General features: G+C 41.4%; 2 protein-coding genes across 14 annotated transcripts in view; both read right to left on the bottom strand.

Moving 5' to 3' along the window:
- TCTN2 (tectonic family member 2) overlaps positions 1–5864 on the bottom strand; it is a 31235-nt gene extending 25371 nt beyond the window's left edge. For 6 of the 10 annotated variants that reach the window (XM_047761020.1, XM_047761017.1, XM_047761018.1 and 3 more), the window contains exons 1-4: positions 5663–5864; positions 5375–5482; positions 4885–4973; positions 3385–3580 (exon numbers count right to left, since the gene is read on the bottom strand). In XM_047761020.1, coding sequence (XP_047616976.1) covers positions 3385–3580; positions 4885–4973; positions 5375–5482; positions 5663–5744 — 475 coding nt within the window. In that variant the 5' untranslated portion in view covers positions 5745–5864. Of the gene's footprint in view, positions 1–854; positions 934–3384; positions 3581–4884; positions 4974–5374; positions 5483–5662 lie in introns of those variants that run through there. The other 4 variants (XM_047761021.1, XM_047761016.1, XM_047761019.1 and 1 more) reach the window with 3 other exon arrangements.
- Positions 5865–8815: 2951 nt separating this feature from the next.
- GTF2H3 (general transcription factor IIH subunit 3) lies at positions 8816–26681 on the bottom strand. 4 transcript variants are annotated; one of them, XM_047761398.1, is made up of 13 exons: positions 26599–26681; positions 24808–24887; positions 23296–23402; positions 21617–21783; positions 18285–18347; positions 17397–17426; positions 17275–17303; positions 14137–14211; positions 13112–13165; positions 10378–10446; positions 9615–9750; positions 9470–9506; positions 8816–9386 (listed from the first exon to the last, which is right to left on the bottom strand). In XM_047761398.1, the coding sequence occupies exons 1-13, from the start codon at positions 26609–26611 to the stop codon at positions 9317–9319; spliced, it is 930 nt and encodes a 309-aa protein (XP_047617354.1). In that variant the 5' UTR covers positions 26612–26681; the 3' UTR covers positions 8816–9316. The 4 variants fall into 4 exon arrangements, with proteins under 4 accessions (XP_047617354.1, XP_047617356.1, XP_047617355.1 ...); XM_047761400.1 differs by lacking the exon at positions 26599–26681 and adding an exon at positions 26239–26482; XM_047761399.1 differs by lacking the exon at positions 10378–10446.
- Between the last annotated feature and the right edge of the window lie 46 nt (positions 26682–26727).

The following is a 26727-nucleotide window of genomic DNA, read 5'->3' on the forward strand; positions in this document are numbered from 1 at the left end:
TCACCATTTCCAATATTCCACATTAGGGAATCCCGAAAGGAGCTATGCAGAAAGCATAATCAAGGCCTGTATCTGCTCCCCAGACAAAAACCCGAAAAGAAGAAAATAAGATAGTCACACAAACCAAAAAAGTCACAGTTGACCTTGAATATAATCAAGTGACTGACATTCACAAGTTAAGATAAATCTGATGCTCCAATTTTATTTCCCAGTACACCGAACAACACTTTTCACCACACAAACTGATTTTGAGCATTTACTCCTTCACATTCATTACCGCTTTAAGCAGACAGGACTGACGCCATGGTGACAGTTTATCAGTCACCTGATCTGGAAGCCATCTGACCCTGAGATGACGTTTAATTAGGCGACAGACTCAACCTCAAGTCCCCCCACACTGCAAATCCAAATCTTCATTCTGATGCTGGTTCAAGTGTGGGGGAAATTAATAATTTGTACACTGATTGGAAAAGGAATATGTTGTATTACATTTCAGAATCCAGAGACTAATAGTTGGAAAACTAAGCAGAGATTATTTGTTTAAACTCTATGTAAGAGCTAACGTCAACAACAGGACAGCTGAGGCGTCTAAAGAACAACTACTCTATGCCACAATATAGTAGAACCCTAGTATGTCAAGGCTCTCAGGAATATATCAGGAATGAGAAAGTCCAAGTAATAGACCATGTTACAAGGGCAACGGTCTGACCTTCAGTATAATCAGGCCGTGAGACAGAAGCAAGGTATTTTAGAATAGGGTTTTACTATGTGATATATAGATAGATGTCTGTAGGTCTATCTATATGTCTCCGACATTGCTTGCTAACTTCTATGTTAATACGTGTACCACGTACCTCCTGACTCTCCTTCCATGCTTTTTCTTGTTCTGATCTCTGCCTGACTGGGTGCAAAAATTTTCATTCCTTCATGGGGTCAAAATGGACATCTCATAATTACCAATATAGAAAAGCTCTAATTTTTCTAAGTTTGGCTATTTTTACAAAGACATTCCAAGACACTACCTAAATATAGTCATGCATATTCTTTCAAAGTCACTGCTTTGAACAGCAATAGCCACCATTAACCCCTCCTTGTCATTTTTTTAAAGCATCCACTGAATATTATTTTTTAGTTTGTTCTGAATTTTAAGCATTCATAATGCTTTCTCTTCTAAGAACAAAACTTCAAGGGTTCCCGCTGTGGCACAATGGGACCCAGCAGCATCTTGAGAGTGCTGGGATGTGGGTTCAATCCCTGGCCTGGCACAGTGGATTAAGGATCCAGGATTGCTGCAGCTGCCGCTTAGGTTGCAACTGCAGTTCAGACCTGATCCCAGGCCAAGAAACTTCATATGCTGCGAGACAGTGCCCCCCAAAAAAGTGAAAAATAAAAAATAAAAACAAAACTCTAAACCTTTAAATTGGCAAGAGTTCACATGATTCCAAAAAATCAAAAGGATATAAAAAAGAGGTGCACTCTCAGCCCTTCCCTATTCCCACATCACACCACCCCATCCCCGCCGATCACTGTTACCTTCTCAGAGAGCCCTCCAGAATTTCTTTGTACAAAAATAAATATATTCTTATTCTATGCTATATGCACCCATCTGCACCTGCTTTTTGCACTATGCAATGTATCTTGGAGGTCTTTCCATGCAAATACACTAAGGGCAGAGAAGCCTACTGAATGGCTCTATCATAACACATCTAACCCTCCTCATCTTCTAAAACCACAAGGAGGACCACAGTTAGGAGATGTGATGTGGGAAGTGGCAATGTGGGAATCTCAAAGTGACAGATCTTTTCTATTAAAGAGCAATGCTCCATGAGAGTTCCCTGATGGCCTAGTAGGTTAAGGATCCAGTATTGTCACTGCTGTGGTGCAAGTACAATCCCTGGCCCAGGAAGTTCTGGATGCCATAGGAGAGGCCAAAAAAAAGAAAAAAAAAAAAAAGAAAAAGCAACACTTTTCCCGTCCTCCCAGGTGACTGTAAAGGCAAGAGATGCTATAGTTTGTTACAAGGGACAGGGAACATGGTGGGAGGTGGCACCTATGGACATGGACCCCTCCACCTCACATCTCTTGTTCTTAGGACACTGCCATGATGTGAAAGAGAGGATAACACAGAACCATTTCCTCACATCCAAAGATGCATGGGCACAACGCACAACTGTATCTACTGTAGCACTAGTTATAGTATCAAAAACTGCAAAACTGGAGTTCCCGTCATGGCTCAGTGGTTAGCAAATCTGACTAGGAATCATGAGGTTGTGGGTTCGATCCCTGGCCTCGCTCAGTGGGGTAAGGATCCGGCATTGCCATGAGCTGTGGTGTAGTTTGCAGATGCGGCTCAGATCCAGCGTTGCTGTGGCTGTGGTTTAGGCCGGCAGCTACAGCTCCGATTCCACCCCTAGCCTGGGAACCTCCATATGCTGCAGGAGCGGCCCAAGAAACGGCAAAAAAGACAAAAAAAAAAAAAAAACCAAAACCCTGCAAAACTAAGAGTATAGTTAAATAAACAATGATGTAGCCACACAATAGACTACTATGCAGCTATTAAAAAGAATCTAAGAACTAGATGACATTTAAAAGAATATAAAAAGAATGAGGTAAACGTATATGTACTTGTATGAAACAATTTCTAAGTTATACTATTTCTTTAAAGGTACAGAACAGCAAATTGTGCATTATTACTGTGTTTGTTCTTTAAGAAGGGAATGTGTGTTTTCTATAGGCAAAATTTAGCCTGCTGCCTTGGGAAAAGGGAGCTGGATGTCAAAAGAGTTCACTGAGGAGTTCCTGTCACGGCTCAGTGGTTAACAAATCCGAGTAGGAACCATGAGGTTTTGGGTTCGATCCCTGGAATCGCTTAGTGGGTTAAGGATCTGACGTTGCCGTGAGCTGTGGTGTAGGTCGCAGACACGGCTCGGATCTGGTATTGCTGTGGCTGTGGTGTAGGCCAGCAGCTACAGCTCTGATTCCACCCCTAGCCTGGGAACCTCTATATGCTGTGGGTGCGGCCCTAAAAAGCAAAAAAAAAAAAAAAAAAGAGTTCATTGAAAATCTGCTGGTTTTCTGTAAACTCATTCATGAGTCTTTCCCTTCCTTCTGAGATTTAGTCACAGGAATCAATAAAAGGAAACAAACTTGACTTTCTCTCAAAAAGGATTTAAGGTGGCTTACAAACATATAAACAACAGATCAAGATACAATGAATCTTAAAGTAAAATAATTCAAAGTGGAAACTTTTAAAATTAAACAAAAGGAAAATAAGCATAGGAAAGCAAGACAGATTCATGAGTAAAGCACACAAATTACATGGCGTATACTTACAATCAGATAATGTTTGCAGTAAAGGTTTTGATAGTCAGAGATTTTACTTGCCTGATGCATTATGGGCCAGAGAGGAGTTGGCATAAATTTCTGCTTGAATGAGTAGATGTGCTAAACAGGATGAATTATGTGAGGCTGAAACCAGAAGAGTCTGAACAATACACGGGGACTCTGAGAAAGAAGCTGTCTCATTAGAGGAACAGAACTGCAGATCTCTCTTCAACCTCACTGTCACTTCCAATGAATTCTGAAAGGAAAATATTGCTGTATTTTTTATAGTGACTCAAAACAGCATCTATATTTATAAGGGCACACAATGGAAACTGCGATCAGCCTCGGTTCATTTTACAAAAGGAAAACTGTACACAAGGATGACGTCATTCTGTTCAATTCTACCACGTAAACCTATGGCAATATCAAGCCCTGATTCCTAATGCTCAATTTAACATAAAAGCAAGCAATTTTCAGGTATTTAGAGAAAGCTGAACACAAGTGTGATAAGTTAACTCAGTTTGTCTAGCACCTATAAAGGTACTAGAAGCTACCAGCAGATGTAATACAAAAAATGTCCGTGAAAACAGACCTGGTTCCTGGAGTGCAAAGTCTGCCTTTCTTAGCCTTTATCCCTGAAGTTGATACTTTACACACACTGGGCACTGAATAAAACATTCATTAAATGGAAAATATTTGATATCTCTAAGCTCAAGTGTCCTTACACATAAGCTCAGATTTGGGTGAGATCAATGGTGTATGAAGCTCTTTTGGGTCACAGATCCATTTGATAATCTCATGGAAGCTGGCAACCCTTATCAGAAAAAATGTGCATGCATGTGTGCACACACACGCACACACACACAATTTTAAACACAATTTCAGAGTGTTCACAGACTTCTTCTTTTGTGTGTGTGTGTGTGTGTGTGTGACCCCAGAAGCATATGGATTTCCAAGCCAGGTATCAGATCCAAGCTGCGGCAGATCCTTAATCCACTGTGCTGGGTCAAGGATGGACCCTGCATTCCTGTGCTCCAGAGACACTGCCAATCCCCCTGCATCACAGCAGGAACTCCTCACAGACTTTTTGAAACTAACTCAAAAACTCCTAAGAACCTCTGGGCTATATACGTGTCTAGGTGATCTGATAGCCCACAGTTTCATGGTAGTTCCAAGCACTGAGAAAGATCCATCTTGTCCAACCAAGAAAGCCATGCAGGAACTCTAATTATGGGCCTCTGCAGGTGCTACTGAAAAGGATTTTTTTTTGTCTTTTGTCTTTTGTTGTTGTTGTTGTTGTTGTTGCTATTTCTTGGGCCACTCCCGCGGCATATGGAGGTTCCCAGGCTAGGGGTGGAATCGGAGCTGTAGCCACCGGCCTACGCCAGAGCCACAGCAACGCGGGATCCGAGCCGCGTCTGCAACCTACACCACAGCTCACCGCAACGCCGGATCGTTAACCCACTGAGCAAGGGCAGAGATGGAACCCGCAACCTCATGGTTCCTAGTCGGATTCGTCAACCACTGCGCCACGACGGGAACTCCTGAAAAGGCTTTTACCTCTGGTCTTACCATACTGGGGGTGACAGTCAAACTCCAGTTTCCAGTCTCATTGCTTAGCATTCCACAATCGGGAACTGGGAATAATCCTACGGGAGAGAAGATTAGAAAGCAAGGCAGTATTGTCCGGCAACTAAGAGGGTGCACTCCTGAATCAGGCTTCTAGGATGGAAGCTGTGTGGCTTTGGACAAGCAACAAACTCTCTGAACTTCAGTTTCTTCACGCGTTAAATGGGATTAAAAGATACTACTGTTCATATGAGAAAAATGAAGTAATGCATTTAAGACCTGGAGATAGCGCAATGAATGCTAACTAGTATGATTTCAGGTTTTCGCTGAATCTGTCTTTTGGTCCTCTGGTCCACAGCAGCCGCTCATCCCAACTTTGCAGCGGTCAGAGAGGCCAGGAACCCTGAGGACTAAGCTTCTTGGGCGGCCTGGCCCTGGTCCCAATCTCCTCCCTCCCTACAGGAAGGGCCGGACTCTTTACCCATCTCGTCCTGCAGCAGAGTCAGTGACACGGTCACATCCTCGGTGCCTCCGAGCAGGGAAGCGCTGACCGCAGGGCCAGACATGCGGATGACAGGAGGGATGAAAACTAGGTGGAGAGAAAGGGACAGGGAAGAGTTAATAGTTGCAGAGTCGCTGCCTACGCTGAGTGGTGGCTTTCTTAGGCAGTGTTTTCCAGAGCTCCGGGAGGAGACCCAAATCAGGCCTCAAAACCCTCGTCCTCACCCTCAGCCCCAGTCCCGCAGGCCCCCTACGCAGCTTTACGCACCCAGGTCCCCCCAGAGCGGACTGAAGACTCCCTGCAGAAGGAGAAACCCCAAGAGCAGAGAGACTGGCGGCAGCAAGCGCATGCCTGGGATCTCCCGTGGCCGGCAACACAGGACCGCGCCGGCCTTAGAAGCCTGGAAACTCTGGAACGCCGTAACTCCGTCCTGACTGCCTCGCTGCCACCATCTTGTCAAGCGCGCCCGGAGCTATGGCAACCACCAATCGGCCTCCGGCCTGACGGAGCGGAGCTTCGTGATTGGAATAGCCGTAGGGAAAACCCGCCCCCAAATCCGGCCGCAGCTTCCCGGGCCCACCCACAGGCCTTTCGTCCTCCGGGCTCCCTCAGTCCACGTAAAGGATCACAGAACCGTAGCCGTGCGCGTCCAATTTAAAACCGGGAATTCCCCCACCCAGAGCTAATTCAGTAATGCTGCAAGAGCTACCCTACAGGTATTGGATGCTAAACAAGAACCTTAATAAGCTTGATTTTTATGGAGTTTTTAGGTGGAGGAACAAAAAGCTGGCCTGCAGTGCTATAATTCTGTAATTATAGAATTGCTTCTATTTACTGATTTATTTTTGGTCTTTTTAGGGCCACACCCGTGGCACATGGAAGTGCCCCGGCTAGGGGTCCAATCAGAGCTGCAACTACCGGCCTACGCCCCAGCAACCTGGGATCCAGCTGCCTCTGCCACCTACACCACAGCTCTCAGCAAGAGGGATCCTTAACCCATTGATTCCCCGTCAGTAGAGCTGGTTACCGCTGAGCCACAATGGAAACTTCCTATTTATTTACTTATTTTTATGGCTACATCCAGTGGCATATGTAAGGTTCCTGTGCTAGGGATGGCATCTGAGGCCGCTACCAGATCCTTTAACCCACTGCACCAGGCAGGGGATAGAACCGGTTTCTCAGAAGTCACTCAAGCCTTTGCAATGGGATTTTTTTTTCTTTCTTTTTCTTTTTTTTTTTTCTTTTTAGGGCCACACCTGTGGCACATGGAGGTTCCCAGGGTAGAGGTAGACTCGGAACTGTTGCTGCCGGCCTACTCCACAGCTCAAGGCAATGCCGGATTCTTAACCCACTGAGCGAGGCCAGGGATCAAACCTGCAACTTCAGATTCATTAACCACTGAGCCATGATGGGAACTCCTGCAGTAGGATTCTTAACCCACTGTGCCACAGCAAGAAGTAGGATCTTGAAATACTCATGCTCTCTTTGAGGAACTACTGATACTTTTATAAATCATGTTTGGATTATTTGAAATAAACAAAATAATCAATTTTTTTTTTAAACAGAGCATGAATCCTTTTGCAGATAAAGCCTAAGCGACTGCCTTTAGAATAGCAGGCTAGATAGTTAACAACTATTTCATTATTTATCCTGTAAGAGAATTTCATGGCTTTAAAACTATTATAAGATTAAAAAAGTATCCCATTTTTCTGACAAAATATAAATACACCTTAAAATTGGCCTGCTCTATCCAATGAAAATACCAAATAATTGAAATTTTGTTAATATTGCTTGCAACATAAAATTACAAGCAAACATTTAAATCTTTCTTCTAAATCTTTCATACTTAGAAATTGTATATTAAAAACTTCATACCAATCTATAATTGTATAATACTTATAACAATATTTTTGTGTAGTTTTGGCAGGACATATGACCAAACCCAGTTAAAAAGTACACACTTGAAGATGAACTGAATGAGCATGAAATAAAAAATGAGTAAGAGAAAATAATGCAAGCAAATATGAAAATGTAAATTAATTTATTATAAAAATTTATACCAACTATAAACACAAGTTAAACATAAAATTTAAACAAGAATTAAGCAAGTACATAAAACATTTCAAATGATAAAACAAATTTTAAAAACCTTATCAGCTTGTTTGAAGTTATTCATCTTTTAGATATATGCTGCTTTATTTTTTAGACTTAAAATAATGATCTCCATTACACTTAGGCTAAGGGGTTTTATTTTTGTTTTGGCCGTGCCCATGGCACTCGGAAGTCCCTGGGCCAGGAATCGAACCCTCACCGAAGCAATAACCTGAGCCACAGCGATGACAACGCCAGATCCTTAATCTGCTGAGCCACCAGGGAACTCCTAAGTTATTTTAAAGAGACAAACAGATTCTCAAACTCGGGGTTAATAAATATTTGAAAAGTGATCACCAAAATCTTGTGTGTATTTGTTAACAAAATCATAAATCCAGAATACAAACTTTACCTGAAATAATCTAACCAAACACCAATTGCTTCAATGAGACTCAGTTTCTGAAAGGGTATCAAGAGAAAAGTAAAATCTTATCTGTATACAAGGTTGTATACACAAATGGGTTTATCTCAATATATTAAAAAAAAAAATCAAACCAGCTCATTCATGAAAACCCTTCCTACATTATGATGGAATTTAAAGGGAGTTTTAGTAACTTCAAGCTTACATAGAAAAATATGTTTTTTGGGTTTTTTGGGGGGTTTTTTTGTCTTTTTTTTTCTAGGGCTGCACCCGTGGCATATGGAGGATCCCAGGCTAGGGGTCCAATCGTAGCTGTTGCTGCTGGCCTACACCACAGCCACAGCAACGTGAGATCAGAGTCACGTCTGCAATCTACACCACAGCTCTCAGCAACGCCAGATCCTTAACCCACTGAGAGAGGCCAGGGATCAAACCCGAAACCTCATGGTTCCTAGTCAGATTCGTTAACCACTGAGCCATGACAGGAACTCCGAAAAATATGTTTTTTTATCACAAGTTACAAATAACTTTTCTTTTGAACTTAAGTTTTTCAGTATTAAACCCAAAGCTTCTAGAGAACAGTTCTCTAATATCAATGCTTCCCCTCACCCCCATCAAAAAAAAAGGATGAATTCTATGTGGGGGGTAACATGTAACTGCAAAGAAGCCATTCTCCCCAAGAAATTCCCCCTCAGAACCCAGACATTGGCTTTCACAAATAAGCTCTTCCCACAATTGCTTTTAAAGAAAGTTGCTATCAGACCGCTGTGCTCACTCTCCTTACTCATATAAAATCAGATTTTAGAGTTATTCACTGACAAACTAACATTCGGATAACTTTGTCCAAACATATACTGTCAGACAAAAAGAATAAATATCTGCTAGTATCTGCAGCTAAATCTCAATCTAGATGATAAGGGTTTTATTTAGGTGACTATTGTGGAAGTCAACTGTTAACTCAAGTAACCTGTTCTATCTTGATTAACACCACTCTTCCATAAATAGTCACTTTTTCCAAAACTGTGCTCAAATTTCACATCATACATTTCACAGGAAGAACCTAGACTTGGGTAATAGGTTTTGACACCTACAATCAGTAAGGACAGACTAGCTTTGACAGTCATCTCACTGAAGAAAAAAAAAAATTACAAATTTGTGCTTTTTTCCCTCTTTCTGGACAAAAACCAGTCAGAAGAGATTTTAGGATATATTGCATAGAATGACTCCCTCAAATCAGGCCCCCAGAAGCACAGGATAAGGATGATGTTTTATAAATATGTCCAATAGTAAAGTTCATTAAAATTACCTTACACATATCTTTTTTTTTTTTTCCCAGAATCTTCCTAACAAAGATTCTGCCACACAATATCTACTAACAGCTCTACATGATGGAGAAAAAATTTTTACTATCATGAGGACATTTTCAGTTTCTTTTTCTTGGCCTTCAGTACGGGCGGTAGAGAAATCTTAAAGGCTGTCCTGAAATGATACAGAGAAGAAAATACTGTTTAATACTCTAAGTCTTTAAAGCTCGAGCCAGCCACACAACCTCAGATACTTACTCGCATGTAGTGCAGATAGGGCTGAAATTGCAGAATACTGTAGATTGAAAAGACAAAAATCAAACAGAATGGTTTAAAAACCACATAATTGAGATATTTTCTGCATACTCCCCCACAAAAAGAAAAACTCAGTACATGAACTTACTTGACAAGCACACAGAACAGACATAGCCAATTTCAATGAGATTTCGATGACAAAAGCAAGCAGCCCGATAGTCAACATGAATCGGGGGTGGGAGGATTAACTGAGATCTCTGATCCTGATCAGGAAGAAAAACCCACTGTAAAAAAAATAATAATAATAATAATCAGAAGTCAGGACACTGATACCAGATATTAGCTAATAAACACTGACATGAGTTCCTGTTGTGGCTCAGCAGTAACAAACCCAACTAGTATCCATGAGGATGTATGTTTGATCCCTGGCCTTGATCAATGGGTTAAAGACTCAGCATTGCCATGAGCTGTGGGATAGGCTGCAAACAAGGCTCAGATCTGGCGTTGCTGTGGCTGTGCTATAGGCCGGCAGCTGCGGCTCAGATTCTACCCCTAGCCTGGGACCTTCCATATGCCACAGGTGTGGCCCTAAAAAGACAAAAAACAAAAAAAACCCCACTGAGAATACTAAATTAGATTCTCCTTGAAATTCTATTGAGAAGTATGTTTTCACTCATTCCACAATTACTGTGCTCATCCACCCTCAGGCGCTGTTCTGCAGTCATACAACATTCCTCACACAGCTTACAAGTTCCAAAGACTCCTTCATACTTAAGCTCGAATCCCCTAGGTCACCCCTTATTCCTTTCGTGGAGTTACCAGGCATCAGTCATCTTGCTCCCATTCGTTCCCCAGGAAGCAGTGGTCTCCCTTGACTCAAGGCATTAGACTCACTGTAGCCATTTCCTTACCAGTAAATACTGCAAGAGGGAGGGCATCTGAGGCACCTTCAAGTACAGTCCCCCCGTGATATCACAAGCCTGCAAGACACATAAAGGGCTCTCTGACAAACCAGCACTTGCTTACTAGCTTCTCCACAGGGAGGACACTCTCACCAGCAACTCTTCGTCTCCAAATGGAGAGGAAGATAGGACACAGCCAGTTACAAGGGAATCTCTTTCCAGAGGGAAGGAGGACCAGAAACTTGTAACTACCTCTCAAGAAGTTCAAATATCTTGCTTTTTTTTTCCCCCTAGCCCACAGATTTTCGCCCTTTGAAGACTGTAGTCCAAGGCAGTATATGTCCCTATTCCTATTTGTTTGCTACTGACAAATTTTTATTCTTATCATATTCATTCATTTTCATTATATTTTTTAATAACAGCTTTGAGATATAATTCACATGCTTAAAATTCACCCTTTTAAAGTGTACAACTTACTAGATCTTAGAAGATCCACAGAGTTGTTGCAGCTGCACTACTATTTAGCTGCAGAACATTTTCATCACCCTAAAAAGTAATGTCCCACTCACTAACAGTTACTCCCCACCCCTCCTTTACCCCAGCCCCTAGCAACGCTAATCTGCCTTGTTTCTACAGATTTGCCTATTCTGGATACTTCGTATCAATGGAACCAGACAACATGTGTCCTTTTATGACTGGCTTCTTTCACTTGGGATGTTTTCAAGATACATCCATATTGTAGTATGTATCAGTATTTCATAATCTTTTTATGACTGAATAACATTCCATTGTATGGACAGACCACAATTTGTTTATCCCATTTGTCCACTGATGGGCATTTGAGCTGTTTCTGCTTCCAGGCTATTATGAATAGTGTAGCTATGTATATTCACATACAATATTTTGGGTGGACACATCTTTTCATTTTTATTGAATATGTAAGAATGGAATTGCTGACTCAACTGGTAATTCCATGTTTAACTTGCTGACTGTTTTCCAAAGTGGCTGTACCATTTTACATTCCCAGCAGATACCATGCACCTACCATCAAGCATTGCCAATAGGACAATCCCAGAAACTTTGAGGCTGGTGTGCTTTGAGGCTGATTTTACCTCCCCTCCTCACTCATCCCCAGCAGTAATCGAAACTCAAAGTTTACTATAATTTTGTGCTTTTAACAGATCTTTTAGGAAATTATATTTCTTGTGGTCAAAAACACTTATCAAAAACTTAGTAATTTCTTCAGTCTTATTTCCATTTTTTTTCTTTTTGGTTAAAGTAAAATTCAGTTTCAAATCTTGATTAAAAGCAACCTCTAACAGCTCTGTCCAACAGAAATAGAACATGAGCAACATATGAAATTTTAAATCTTTGAATCACATAAAAAAGGAAAAATAGATAAAACTTTAATAACATCTTTTGCTTAATATATTCAAAGTTATTTTAACATGTAATCAGTACAGAAATCATTAATGAGCTATTTTACATTGTTTTTCACACTAGTTTTTTTTGAAATTTAGTTTGTATATATATGTACATCTCAATTCAGACCAGACGCATTTCAAGAGCTCAACAGCCATACCATAAAGGATACAGAGATATGGAACATGATCCAATTTTTATGAAATTCTTTGCTTAGTGATCTATTCTTCCATCTGTTATATATAGAGTGACCTGTCATGCTGTTCACCTAATATTAACAACAGTAACTTTTGGATGATAGGATATGAAGGGATTTTTTTCCCATCCTTTTTTTGTTTTTGCTTTTTAGGGCCATACCTTCAGCATATGAAAGTTCACAGGCCAGCGGTTGAATTGGAGCTGCAGCTGTCAGCCTACACCACACCTAAGAGCAATGCCAGATTCTTAACCCACTGAGCAAGTCCAGGGATTGAGCCAACATCCTCATGGATACTAGTCAGGTTCGTAACCCACTGAGCCACAATGGGAACTCCTTCTCACTCTTTTTAAAAACACTTTTCTGTGTTACTTGAATTCATTTTAATGTGTGAATTACTTTTACAAAGTTGATCAAGTCATTATGTAAAATACAAATAAAAATTTCAAAAGAACCTGAGAGATGTTGGTGCTTTAAAGCATCATACGGGCTAATCCCTGAAAATGCATGAAAACTGGCAAAAGGCATTTAACAGTGTGTAACAGAACATATCATGCTTTCACAACCACCAACATCAAGCATTCGTTTAAGATATACATGTTGGGAAGTTTCCATCGTGGCTCAGCAGAAACGAATCTGTCTAGCATCCATGAGGATGCAAGTTCGATCCCTGGCCTTGCCCAGTGAGATAAGGATCTGGCTTTGCCATGAGCTGCAGTGTAGGTTGCAGGCATGGCTTGGATCCTGCGTTGCTGTGGCTGTGGCCAGCAGCTACAGTTCCAATTTGACCCCTAGCCTGGGAGCCTCCATATGCCACGAGTGTGGCCCAAAAAAGGAAAAAATATACATACACATATATATAGCGAGAGAGAGACTTGGGGAGTTCCTTTGTGGCACAGCAGGTTAAGGATCCAGTGTTGTCACTGCAGCAGCTCAGGTTCGATCCCTGGCCGGGAAACTTCCACAGCCTGTATGATGCTTTAGATTAGAGCACCAACATCTCTCAGGTTCTTTTGAAATTTTTATTTATATTTTACATAAATAAACTTTGATCAACTTTGGAAGTTTCCCGGCTAGGCATGTCCAAAATAAAAACAGAAATAAAATAAAATAAATGAAATATACCTGTTGCAGAAGTCCTGAATCGGAGTCTAAAACGCAGGCATCAATCAAAATATTCTGAAATGAACATTTAAAAAAATATTATAGGAATAATGACTACCTTACAGTGAAAACCTACTATGTGCCAGACTCTATTCCTAAAATGGATCATTCACTATGCATAATAACTCTTCAAGGTAGATAAGTGATTTGCATTTTACAGCTGAAGCACCCAGGCCTTGGCTGAGCAATGGTCACAGAGCCAGAGGAAAGCAGTGTACCCAGGCTGCCTGTCCCGAGTCCATGGTCTTTTCACGATACCAAACTGCTATTCCAATATGGAAAATATATATGTGGTTAGAGCAGCATTTTAGGTCAAAATTGAAGTTTAAAGAAATTTTTTAACATATCAAAGAAGAAAATATATCACTTCAGATATCTGCAAAGTAAAAATATCAAACCTTGGAGTTCCCCTTGTGGCTCAGTAGAAGCAAACCCAACTAGCATCCATGAGGACACAGGTTCAATCCCTGGCCCTGCTCAGTAAGTTAAGGATCCAGCATTGCCATGACCTGCAGTGTAGGTGGCAGACGTGGCTCAGATCTGGTGTTGCTGTGGCTGTGGTATAGGCCAGATGCTGCAGCTCCGATTAGATCCCTAGCCTGGGAACTTCCATATGCTGCAGGTCCAACCCTAAAAAGACTAAATAAATAAATAAATAAAATCTTTATAAGATCTCCTTAAAGAGAAGAGACATGGAAAGTGATGCAAGGTATGCAACAAACTGTAAAACCCAGGATTCTTAGCCTGGGGTTCCACAGGTGGGTTAAGCAGAGTTTCATGAATACCACAAAACTACATGCAAAAAACTGTTTGAGGGCATGTTTTTCTGGGGACCCATAATAGAGAAATGACTAGTCCAAAATATGGAATCCAAATACCCAATCCCTTAACAAGTATTTAGTCAGAATACCTAAGTAGGTCATTCAAACAATAAAATTAATTCATTATGAAGCCAGTTTTCTTTAAAAAGAAGGCTCTCAATTCACCTGCTTCTGTGCTGCAAAGATGACATTCATGAAGTTCATATACTGCAACGCACTGTCTTCTGCAGCCTTAATCACCTAAAAATCACATCTGAGTTAGCACCTTCCAGCCACATCCTAGTACTCTCAAAAGTCATCACAGTATACCTCAAACTATAACCAATATCATCTTTCTCCCTATTATTATTATTTTTACGGCCACACTTGCTTCATAGGGTGCTAGGGGGTCAAATCAGAGCTGCAGCGGCAGCCTACACCACAGCTACACTAGATCCAAGCTGAATCTGCGACCTACACCACAGCTTGCAGCAACAACGGATCCTTAATCCACTGAATAAGGCCAGGGATCAAACTCATATCCTCACAGACACTATGTCAGGTTCTTTTCTTTCTTCTTTTTTTTTTGGGTCTTTTGTCTTTTTAGGACCACACCTGAGGCATATGGAGGTTCCCAGGTTAGGGGTCTAACTGAAGCTGTTACCACCAGCCTACGCCAGAGCCACAGCAACAGCAGATCCGAGCCACATCTGCGACCTACACCACAGCTCATGGCAATGCCAGATCCTTAACCCACTGAGCGAGGCCAAGGATCGAACTCGCAACCTCATGGTTCCTCGTCAGATTCATTTCTGCTGCACCAGGAGAGAAACTCCTATGTCAAGTTCTTAACCCACTCAGCCACAGCAGGAACTCTCTGGATATTTTCTTCTATCATTCATATGATTTGAACTGAAATGTCTGACCTTTACTAGAATGCATTTAGGTGTAAGCCATAAGATCCAGCTTTGTTTTCCCCCACATGGCCAACCAAGTGGCCCAGTACCTTTTATTGAATAATCCATTTCCTTCCCACTAAAATTTGAAATGCCTTTATCACATGTCAAATTGCATGTGTACTTAGTCTAGGCTCTATAGTCTTTTCCATTATCTATTTGCTTACTACTGTACCAGAACCACATTGTTACTGTAGTTTTATTTTTTAATTTTTATTTTTATTCTAAATATACAGTTTAAAAAAATTTTTTTCCCATTTTTGGCCACACCCACAGCTTATGGAAATTCCTGGGCCAGAGATTGAATCCAAGCTACATGTGCGACCTGTGGCTGTGGCAATATCAGATACTTTAACTCACTGTGTCAGGCCAAGGATTGAACAGGCCACACCATGGAGACAAGCTGGATCATACACCTACTATAGCTGTATAATGCCATTTTATAGTAGTTTTAATGCCTAAAGGAATATGAACAAATAGCCCTGCTCACCACCTAGTTCTATGAGGGTTAGGTGGGAACCCACTGCAGTTGCCCACCTACAGAGCACCCTGAGGGGAATTCAGGATGAAAAACAGATGAGGCACTCTATGCTTTGGATGATTAGGCCTTAGTTAGATGCATACCTCCAGAAGAATTTCAATGATCCCAAATTCTTATCTCTTTCTATACACAGAAAAGCAGTAAAATCACCAACTTGATCTGAAATTCCTAACAGTAATCTTTTACCAAGATGTATGCTTGACTACATGAATTTCCTAGCTCCACAAAACCATATATAAACTACCTCTCTGGGGCAGTTTCCTCACAACTGAGAGCCTGTCTCCTGGGCTATAATCCTCAGTAAGACCCTGAATGAAACAAACTCACAACTCTCATGTTGTGTGCCTTTTAGTCAACCAAAACAAGTTCCTACCTAGTATTTTCTTTCAGAAAACTGGCTATTCTCATTGATTTATTCTTTCAGATAAACTGTTTACTTTCTTAAAACCCCCTACTCTGCCAGGAAAAGAAAAAAAGAAAAAACTGATTAACATTTTGAGATTGCAGTGAATTTACAGTTAATTTTAGAAAAACTGGAGTTCCCGTCGTGGCGCAGTGGTTAACGAATCCGACTAGGAACCATGAGGTTGTGGGTTCGATCCCTGCCCTTGCTCAGTGGGTTAAGGATCCAGTGTTGCCGTGAGCTGTGGTGTAGGTTGCAGACGCGACTCTTATCTCACGTTGCTGTGGCTGTGGCGTAGGCCAGCGGCTACAGCTCCGATTGGACCCCTAGCCTGGGAATCTCCATATGCCGCCAGAACAGCCCAAGAAATAGCAAAAAGACAAAAAAAAAAAAAAAGAAAGAAAGAAAAACTGACATCCAAGAACAAAGTATGGGTCTCCACAAGCTAGTGGTTACCAGTGAGGAGAGGGGCAATACAGGGGTAAAGGATTAAGAGGTACAGACTATTGTGTAGAAAATAAGCTATAAGGGTATGCTGTACAACATGGAGGGCAATAACTATAAATGGTATATAACCTTTAAAAATTTGAATCACTATATTGGACAACTGTAACTTAAAAAATACTGCACATCAATCATACTTCAATTAAAAAATGTTAGGAGTTCCTATTGTAGCTCAGTGGTAACAAACCCAACTAGTATCCATGAGGATATGGGTTTGATCTCTGGCCCCGCTCAGTGGGTTAAGGATCTGGTATTGCTGTGAACTGCAGTGTAGGTCACAGACATGGCTTGGATCTGTCATTGCTGTGGCTGTGGTGTAGGCCAGCAGCTACAGCTCCAATTCAGCCCCTAGCCGGAGAACTTACATATGCTGCAAGTGCAACCCTAAAAAGACAAAAACAAACAAAATTTTAAAAAGAAGAGTTTCAGAGTTCCCCTTGTGGATCAGTGGTTAACGAACCCAACTAGCATGAGGACGTGGGTTGATCCCTGGCCTCACTCAGAGGGTTAAGGATCCGGCGTTGCCATGAGCTGTGGTGTAGGTCTTGGATTCGGCTGGGATCTGGCATTGCTGTGGCTCTGGAGCAGGCTGGCAGCTGTACCTCCGATTAGATCCCTAGCCTGGAAGCCTCCATATGCCACAGATGCAGCCCTAAAAAAAAAAAAGGACAAAAGACCAAAATAAATAAATAAATAAATAAAAATAAAAAATATATACATATATATTGCTATCCATATATTCAATGCTTTTCTGTTTCTCAGAAATTTGGTTTTTCACCCCCATCAATTTTACACATTATTTATTAAATGATTCTGGATACTTAACATTTATTGCTTCTATTATAAATGGGTCTCATTTCCCATTGTTTTCTCACTGGCTACAGTTGGTATATGAACATAGTATTTTCTTTTTATCTTACCAATATCCTTGATTTCATTTCCTGATTATCTATAAAGAGATAAAAATAGATTATAAATAGTCCCTCAAAGTTGCAGTAGTAAAATAAAGATTATAGTCCCATAGAAAAACAGAGGCTCCTACCTTTAACCTCCTTGTTCATTCTATGAATGTCTTATTTTCTTAGCATTAAGGAGTTTTAAAATATTATTTCATAAATATTAATAGTAAATAGAAAAAAATAACTTAAATTTTAGTTAAATAAATCCAGCATCCACCAAGCTGAAAAAAGGAAAAGCTCCAATGCCATGATAAACATGCAAAAGAAGAGTGGTTGGGCACCTCCAATTACTAACTCTGCAATCAAGTGGGCTTTGTAACCTGACCAAGATGATCTTTGTCCCAGAAAATTAAAATTACCAATGATGGTTCTAGGATTATCCACTATGTCCTAGATTTGAATATGGGGACCAGAAGTAAATCAATGAGCCAATCAAATGAAAATGAATTTGAAAACCATACTCAGAAGATCAGATACCCCCAAATCACAGTCTGGAACAGAGGAATTAATACTGTACAAACAAATTAAATTACATAAGACTGAGAAAATATCATACAAACATAGTTAATCAAAGTGCTTATAAAGGAGGGCAAAATAACCCATACACCTGTGGAAAAGCAGCTACTCATTTAATAAGCCCCAGGGCCAGTAAACGGCTTTTAAAATCAAACATTGCTTCCAACATAAGAGAGATGAAAAAAAAATTTTAACTTGTCTAATAAGAAACAAAGCATCCTGAAGAATAATTCATTGTGAGGAAGATACACTGGAGAAACTAGAGTTTTCTGGTTCTTAGAGTTTGTCCTAAAAGCATTTGAAAGGCAAGATAAACTATTTTTTTATTATCTACCACTTTAGAATACATACGCCTTCCCTTAACATGGGCACCCAAGGTTCTAAGAAATATCTCAAGTTAAGATGGCTCTATTACCAAAAAACCCCTTCTGACTAGGCTAAAACAGCAAGGATACAGCAGAGAGCTTTGGCGAGGGATCCCGCCAGCAGAGTTTCTGTATGTTGACCCTCTATGTCACCTAGAAATAATAAAAAAAAATTAAAAAGGGAATTTTTAGGTACTTTCTTGCACTAAAAATCATTTTTAACCCAAAGCATGCTTCTTCATGAATGAAATCAGATGACATTTTCAAAGTGAGTTTAAAAACATAGGTAAGCGATTTTTAAACATTTTCTCAATTGAAAATACCAGAGTGGTCCGAGGCTGAAGTGGGGGTGGGGTGTGGGGAATTGTTTAATGAGCATAAAGTTTCAGTTTGGGATGTTGAAAAAGTTCTAGAAATGGATAGTGGTGGTGTTTGCACAACAATGTGAATGTACTTAATGCCACTGAACTGTACACTTAAAAATGGTCAAAATGGGAAGTTCTTGTGGCTCAAGGAGTTAAAGATCCAGTGTTATAACTGCAGTAGCTCAGGTCCAAGAACTTCTGCATGCCACAGATGTGGCCAAAAAGAAGAAAAATGGTTAAAATGGTAAATTCTTTATTATTTGGTATTTGTATACCACAATAAAAAATAAATAATAAAAAGTATCCTGGTGTTATTTGGAAAGGTTCTGGTGTCTCAATGATCTAAGTGATACAGGGAGTTCCCATTGTGGTGCAGTGGTTAACGAATCCAACTAGGAACCGTGAGGTTGCAGGTTCGATCCCTGGCCTTGCTCAGTGGGTTGAGGATCTGGCGTTGCCATGAGCTGTGGTGTAGGTTGCAGACGTGGCTCGGATCCCACGTTGCTGTGGCTCTGGCGTAGGCCAGCGGCTACAGCTCGGATTAGACCCCTAGCCTGGGAACCTCCATATGCCACAGGAGCGGCCCAAGAAAAGGCAAAAAGGCAAAAAAAAAGATCTAAGTGATACAAAAGGTCATGTGCAACTATAGGCAGTCTGGACAGTGGTGTCGGGCCAGGCCCCCACCGTTTCCCACCACCTCCTTCTCCCCCTTCCTCTCAGGAAAGCGGGACCAGTGAAAACAGGACTGGAGAAACCCCCCTGACTGTGGGGAACAGAGATGAAGTCACAAGTCCTCTGGAGACTTGAGAGAAAAGAAGTCACTCTTATGAAAACCAAACTTCTAAACCTTCAGCTCAAGGTGGGGAGCCCAGGCTGACACCCTGTGTAAACAGGGCCTGCAACTGATCCAGGAGCATTGACACCTATGGGGAGCTCAGACCACTTTACCACTTTACCACGGTGGGGGCGGCGTCAAAACTGTGATTCTAGAACCGGTGCAGAAATAACACCTGAGATAGAAATACAAATTCTTGGGGTCTCCCTAGACCCAAAGAATCAGAAACTCTGGAGTGGGGCCCAGCACTTTGTTTTAACAAGCCCTCCAGGGGGCTTTTAACACTCTTATCGGGGTATAACCTAACAGGTCACAAAATTCATTCTCTTTTCTTTGACCGTGCCTGTGCCATGGGAAGTTCCTGGTCCAGGGATTGAACCCACACCAAAACAGTGACCTGAGCCACTGCAATGACAATGTTGGGTCCTTAACCCACTGGGCCACAAGGGTACTCCAAAATTTGCTCTAAGTGCACAAGTCAATGATTTTTAGTAAATTTATAGAGCTTTAAATCATTACCACAATCCAATTTGAGAACATTTTCATCACCTCAAAGACCACCTGGGCCCATTCCCAGTAACTTTCCTGCTCCTCCCCAGCCCCCAGAAACCACTAATCCACTTTCTGTCTCTAGAGTTGCCTTTTTTCTTCAAGGTGACTTGGACACAGGAGACAGTTTGAAACCACTGCCAGTAGAGAACAGGTAACCAGTAAAAGGCTTTAAGCCAGGGTAAAGCAGCTCTGATTTTGAGGATAATTACTCCAGAGGCAGGGTGGAAAGACTTGAATCAGGAGAGGCAGGAGTCAGTTAAGAAGCTGTTTACAGGAGTTCCCATTGTGACTCAGTGATTAACGAACCTATTATCTATGAGAACGTGGGTTCGATCCCTGGCCTTGTTCAGTGGGTTAAGGATCCTGTGTTGCCGTGAGCTGTGGTGTAGTTCGCAGATGTGGCTTGGATCTGGTGTTGCTGTAGCTGTGGTGTAGGCCCATGGCTACAGCTCTGATTTGACCCCCTAGCCTGGGAACCTCCATATGCCACGGGTGCAGCCCTAAAAAGACAAAAAAAAAAAAAGAAGCTGTCTACAATGATGGAGAGCAAAGGCTCTCAACCTGGGCAACTGTGCCCCATGGGGGACATTTGGTTGTCACAATGGGGGGATATTATGGCATCTAGTAGGTTGAGGCCAAGGATGCTAAGTATCCTCCAAGGCACAGGAAAACCCACAACAAAGAATTACCCATCCCAAAATGTCAGCAGTGCCAAGACTGAGCTAGATGGCAGGTGGAGGTACTTCTGAGGTTAAATTAATAGGATTTAACAGCTGATGAGATATGGGATGTGAGTCAAAAATGAAAGCTTTTGGGAAAGGAGGTGGATGGGGGTGGCAGAAATAGGAAATGGAGGGAGTTCCTGTCGTGGCACAGTGGAAACAAATCCGTCTAGGAACCATGGGGCTGTAAGTTCAATCCCCAGCCTCGCTCAGTGGGTTAAGGATCCTGCGTTGCTGTGAGCTGTGGTGTAGGTTGAGGACGCAGCTCAGATCTGGCGTTGCTGTGGCTCTGGCATAGTCGGGCAGCAACAGCTCTGATTAGACCTCCCGCCTAGGAACCTCCATATACCACAAGCGCAGCCCTGAAAAAAAACAAGACAGAAAAAAAAAGAAGAAGAAAAGAAATAGGAAATGGAAATGTTGGTGTAGCTGAGGGAAAAGCTAATGAAACTGGTCTGGGGCGTGTTAATGAGACCGTGATACACTTAAATGGAGACATTTGCAGCTTGAAAATAAGGCCAGATTAGAGACAAAGGTTGGGAAGTGTTCATATATAAATGATAACTAATATCAAGAGTGGATGGGAACATACAGAGGAAAATAGGAAAATAAATCGGCAGAATAAAAGATATATTTTTTAAGAAACAAGATGAAGGAAAAGTCAGAATGGAAGAAAGAAAGGTCCAAAAGAGAAAAACAGGTCAATACAATAATCCTTAAAAACCAAAGAATGTTTCAAGAACTGGGGGCTAGAGAATGAACAGTGTTGAATGCTATAGAGGTCAGGCAAGTAATACACAGGCTTTAATGGAAATGAATTTTAAAAAGAAAAAAGAATGAAATAGTATCAAGAACCTCAAATTTTTGGATTCGAAACCTCAAAGACCTCCACATTTGATGCAATTTGCAAATAGCAATAATGGATGGAAAAAAGCTGAAAGTGGTTACTCTTGGTCATTAGATCTTTGATCTCTTCAACAATAACATCATTTGCTGCTGTCAACAACTCGTATTTTCCATCTTTACTTCCTGAGGGATTAAATTCAGAAGAAGGGTTGCCAGGGTCTCCAAAGAAGTCTCCAAGTCTGCCATTCTTTCCAGGATATAAGAATCGACTGAAATATAAAAAAAAGACAAAAAAGCAAAAAAAAAAAAAAAAAACCCAGCTAGTTACACTAGGACTCAGTGCCCTTACTAAACACAAAATGAAATTTAGCAGAGATAACAAAAACCATACCAATTCCAGACTCTCAAGATTCCTTAATAAATTTTAGTTTTAAAAAAATGTTTAGGAGTTCCCGTCGTGGCGCAGTGGTTAACGAATCTGACTAGGAACCATGAGGTTGCGGGTTCGATGCCTGCCCTTGCTCAGTGGGTTAACGATCCAGCGTTGCCATGAGCTGTGGTGTAGGTTGCAGACATGGCTCGGATCCTGCGTTGCTGTGGCTCTGGCGTAGGCCCGTGGCTACAGCTCCGATTGGACCCCTAGCCTGGGAACCTCCATATGCCGCGAGAGCGGCCCGAAAAATGGCAAAAAGACAAAAAATAAAAAAAAATAAAAAAAGTTTTTAAAAAAATGTTTAAAATAGGAAAATTGGCAAACATAAGTCTACTACCATAAACTGTTTTTGTTTTTGTCTTTTTAGGACGGCACCCACAGCATATGGAGGTTCCAGGCTAGGGACCGAATTGGAGCTGTAGCCGTCTGCCTACACCACAGCCACAGCTATACCAGATCCAAGCTGTATCTGCGACTTATACGAATCTGCATCTGCATGGATGCTAGTCAGATTCATTTCCGCTGAGCCAGGATAGAAACTCCTACCATAAACTGTTTTGATGATTCCACTGTTTTCTTAAAAAAATGAAAGGAAGGGAGTTCCCGTCGTGGCGCAGTGGTTAACGAATCCGACTAGGAACCATGAGGTTGCGGGTTCGGTCCCTGCCCTTGCTCAGTGGGTTAACGATCCGGCGTTGCCGTGAGCTGTGGTGTAGGTTGCAGACGCAGCTCAGATCCCACGTTGCTGTGGCTCTGGCGTAGGCCGGTGGCTACAGCTCCGATTGGACCCCTAGCCTGGGAACCTCCATATGCCGCGGGAGCGGCCCAAGAAATAGCAACAACAACAACAAACAACAACAACAACAACAACAAAATGAAAGGAAGAAATGAGGTACTGGGTTATAGTCTCTTGAAATGCTTTACAGTGGTTCTCACTCTACCTTCTCAGATGACAAATAAAAGAGATTCATACCAAATTCTAATTCACTACTAGTTTATTATTTGAGGTATATTTAGCTACCCCAGTAATATCTGGTCCAAGGGTCCCTAAGCACTTAACATAAAAAAGTATCATGGAGTTCCCGTCATGGCTCAGTGGTTAACGAATCCGACTAGGAACCATGAGGTTTCTGGTCCGCTCCCTAGCCTCGCTCAGTGGGTTAAGCATCCGGTGTTGCCCGTGAACTGTGGTGTAGGTTGCAGACGCGGCTCGGATCCCGAGTTGCTGTGGCTCTGGCGTAGGCCGGTGGCTACAGCTCCGATTAGACCCCTAGCCTGGATACCTCCATATGCCTTGGGTGTGGCCCTAAAAAGACAAAAAAAAAAAAAAGTATCATAATGATCATACCTTTCTTGAATGTGACTTGCTATGACAGCAAGTTTGTTGGAGCGATTCATGAATAAATGAGAATTTCCTAGCACCATCACTGCATCTATGCATTTTGATAAAGTAAACTGTTTAAAAATAGAAGACAAAAGAAAAGTAAATTAGTTATCCAAATAACTACTAGGTCCTCCAATGAATAAGATTTCATTTAAATTTTAGATAATTATTCTCTGCTAAAAATTTTCTCGGGAATTCCCTTCTCCAAAGTCATAAACAAAAACACTTGAAACTATAGTCTTCTCATTTTACTTCTACATCAGCACAATATTCCACAAATATCTTCTGTGTAACATTCCAAAAATAGCAAACATGTCACAATTTCAGTGATAAAATTATTAGCAAACTATTGTTACACATGGAATAGACAATTAATACATACTGATTAAATTGGCAGTTTGTAAAATTTTTCAATTCACTCACTACGTATGTCATGCTCTTATTATGTGCCAGGCAAAGACCCATTCTTCCGTGGAGTTTACATCCTATTATATTAATATTACTAAAAACCATAGATGGATGCTTTTATAATCATAGAATAGTCTGTTTCTCTTAAAGAAATACTTCAAGCAGAAGATAAAACTCTGATAAATTTCACTTTTTTAAATGTAAAACAAACCAATTAAAATTTCTATACAGCAAAAAGTAAATAAACAAAACTGAAAGGCAAATTACAAACTGGAGAAAAATAATTGCAACATATGTCAGACAATGAGTTAACCTTTTAATACAAAGACTGTCCACAAATAATATAAAAAGAAAAAAGAAAAGGAATAGCCAAAGAGAACAACGGGCAATGCAAAGAGCCATTAAACATACCAAAAGCATACTGAGATAACTTTTTCTGGACATTATACTGGCAAAAGATAAAATAAGGAAACAGGGCATCTTGTTTTGGCACATACACAAAAAAATCTCAGGTTTGATCCCTGGCCTGGCGATTTCCATGTGCTGCAAGCACAGCCTAAAAAAAGAAAAAAAAAAACCTCAACCTAACTTCATGGCTTAAAAATTAAGTCAAAATGGATTATAGATTAAAGTGTTAAACTTTTCACAGATGATAGAGGTGAAAATCTTCAAGATCTAGGGCTACATTAAGAGTTCTTAGGTGGAATTCCCACTGTGGGCAGTGGAAACGATTCCAACTAGTATCCATGAGGAGGACTCGGGTTCCATCCCTGGCTTCACTCAGCGGGTTAAAGGATCTGGTGTTGCCACGAGTTGTGGTGTAGGTCATAGATGTGGCTTGGATCCAGTGTTGCTGTGGCTGTGGTGTAGGCTAGCAGCTGCAGCTTTGATTCGACCCCTTGCCTGGAAACCTCCATATGCTGTGGGGGTAGCCCTAAAAAGCAAAAATATATATACGCACATACACACACACACATATATATAAACCCACATACATGTACATATATACACATACACACGCACATACTCAAGCAAACCAGAATTATCCAAAAATTTTCTCAATCTTACCTGAGATTCTTTTAATGCTTGCTTTCCCCACCAAATTGGGTTGGTATCAACTATGATTACTAGAAGATTCAATTCATCTTCTGAAAATATTAACAAAAAATAAAAAATATTAGCCTGACAAAAATGCAATAAAGCTAAGATTCTCAATTTGTAAATTAAATTCAGGGCAGGCACCACTACAAGCCTTTACATGTTTATCATCCTACAGTGAGATTAACAGAAATCCAAGTTCTTTTAAAGAGTTAAAGCTTGGAGTTGGTGGCCAAGAGGTTAAAGATTCGGTCTTGTCACTGCTGTGGCTGAGGTCACTGCTGTGGCGCAGCTTTTATTCCCATCCCAGGAACTTCCCCATGCTGCAGGTACAGCCAAAAGGAATAAAAGTTAAAGCTCTGTGGTCCCTTAGCAAGCTCTTGCTTGCCTTCCGTACATCTACACCTTTCAGGCACTAGAATGTAAGCTCTGTGATGGGGATTTTTTGTCTGTTTTGTCACTGCTTATCCTCTGATCCCAGCACACTGCCTGGCCAGTGGTGGATGCTTAATAAATGACCATTATATAAACCCGAAGATAAAATGCAGGACAGAAGGCAATGATTACTCAGTAGTAAGATCTCTAGTAATAGAATTGCAGGCATGGGGCAGGAAAGGGTGGGAGGTTTAAAGGCAGAGAATCAATATAGCTTCAAATCCTTCAAATCACCTAGCAGCAAAGCCAATTATAATAATGTACCTATCTCTAAAAGGTGAAAACCAGAGGGAAAAGCAACTGCTATGTAAGAATTCCACTGTGAAAGGAATTAGGCTACACTCCAAAGTGACAGACATAGCTAATGAGGCTAATTTAACTCATTAATTCAGTCAAATATTTACACTAAGTACCAGTGTCAAGTGTTGGGGATACTGGGTCCCACTACCAAGGAGCTTACATTCTAACTGAGGTGACAGACATGAACCCTGCCAGCACACAATGGTTATTAAAAACCCAGGATGCTCACTTAACAGCAAAAAGCAAAAATGCCTTCCCTGTCCTCATACCGTCCTTCCTCCAGTTTCATCTCCTGATTAGGATAATCTCACCTCATCTTTTCTGCTTACATATTCAAATCCTCTTTATGCCCCACTGCCTACTTCTGACCGCCCACAGCATTCCCCTCTCCTAATGACAGTACTCACTAGCTCATTTTACAGTTAGCTGTGTTTCTGATCTCTCTTCCCAACTCTGCCCTCCAAACCCTGGACTCCTTAACGAGGAATGTGTAAATCACACAACAAAGTGCCTAGCACAAAGCAGCACCTAATAACTGTCTCTCACAGGCCCTCATTCCTCTGACCATAAGTCTTTGGCCTTAGTTCCCATCAAGCCCCATCCCACAGTTCTCAGGGCCATACGTTCCTTGCTACTATCAAGCCTGGAAAAAAAAGAAATTGTTACCTGTCAGGAGAGATGTGTAGCTATACACATGGAATGTCCCTGTGAATTTCTTTCTTTGGGTCTCCACCTCCTTATTTGTAGACAGAGACCACACCAGGTCGGCCTCCCTCACAAGATTGTTATACTGATTAAAACACTTGAAGGATGCATGGACAACTGCTACGGCCCCAGAGCATAAAGAAACGCCTGGAACACAAGAGGCGCTCCAAAAATATTTACTAAATGAATGAATGCATTCGCTACTTCTCTAAAGATCAAACAGGTTCCACCCAGCCCCTAAGATAAACTCCATTTGGTTGATGCTGGCCGGGCAAACTCTGCCCAGCCCAGGGGTCCGGGTCCCGCCAGCGCAGCCCTCACCGTCTGAGACCATGGCGGCCAGCGTCCCTCAGCGTATCGGCAGCTGCCGCCAGGCGAACCTCCCAGATTCCGCTTGCCCCAACTTCCGGCGCTACCGAGTGACGTAAAAAGAGTCTTGGCTCAGGCAGC

This window comes from Phacochoerus africanus, chromosome 15 (assembly GCF_016906955.1).
Source record: "Phacochoerus africanus isolate WHEZ1 chromosome 15, ROS_Pafr_v1, whole genome shotgun sequence".
Taxonomy (NCBI): Eukaryota; Metazoa; Chordata; class Mammalia; order Artiodactyla; family Suidae; genus Phacochoerus; species Phacochoerus africanus.

What these genes read in the sequence shown, in the direction of transcription:
- GTF2H3 (XM_047761398.1), bottom strand. An exon ending in CCCTCTTGCAGTATTTACTG is followed by an intron (nt 9,751 to 10,377) that starts GTAAGGAAATGG and finishes TTTTTTTTACAG; the next exon opens with TGGGTTTTTCTTCCTGATCA. An exon ending in CTGTTCTGTGTGCTTGTCAA is followed by an intron (nt 9,507 to 9,614) that starts GTAAGTTCATGT and finishes TTCAATCTACAG; the next exon opens with TATTCTGCAATTTCAGCCCT.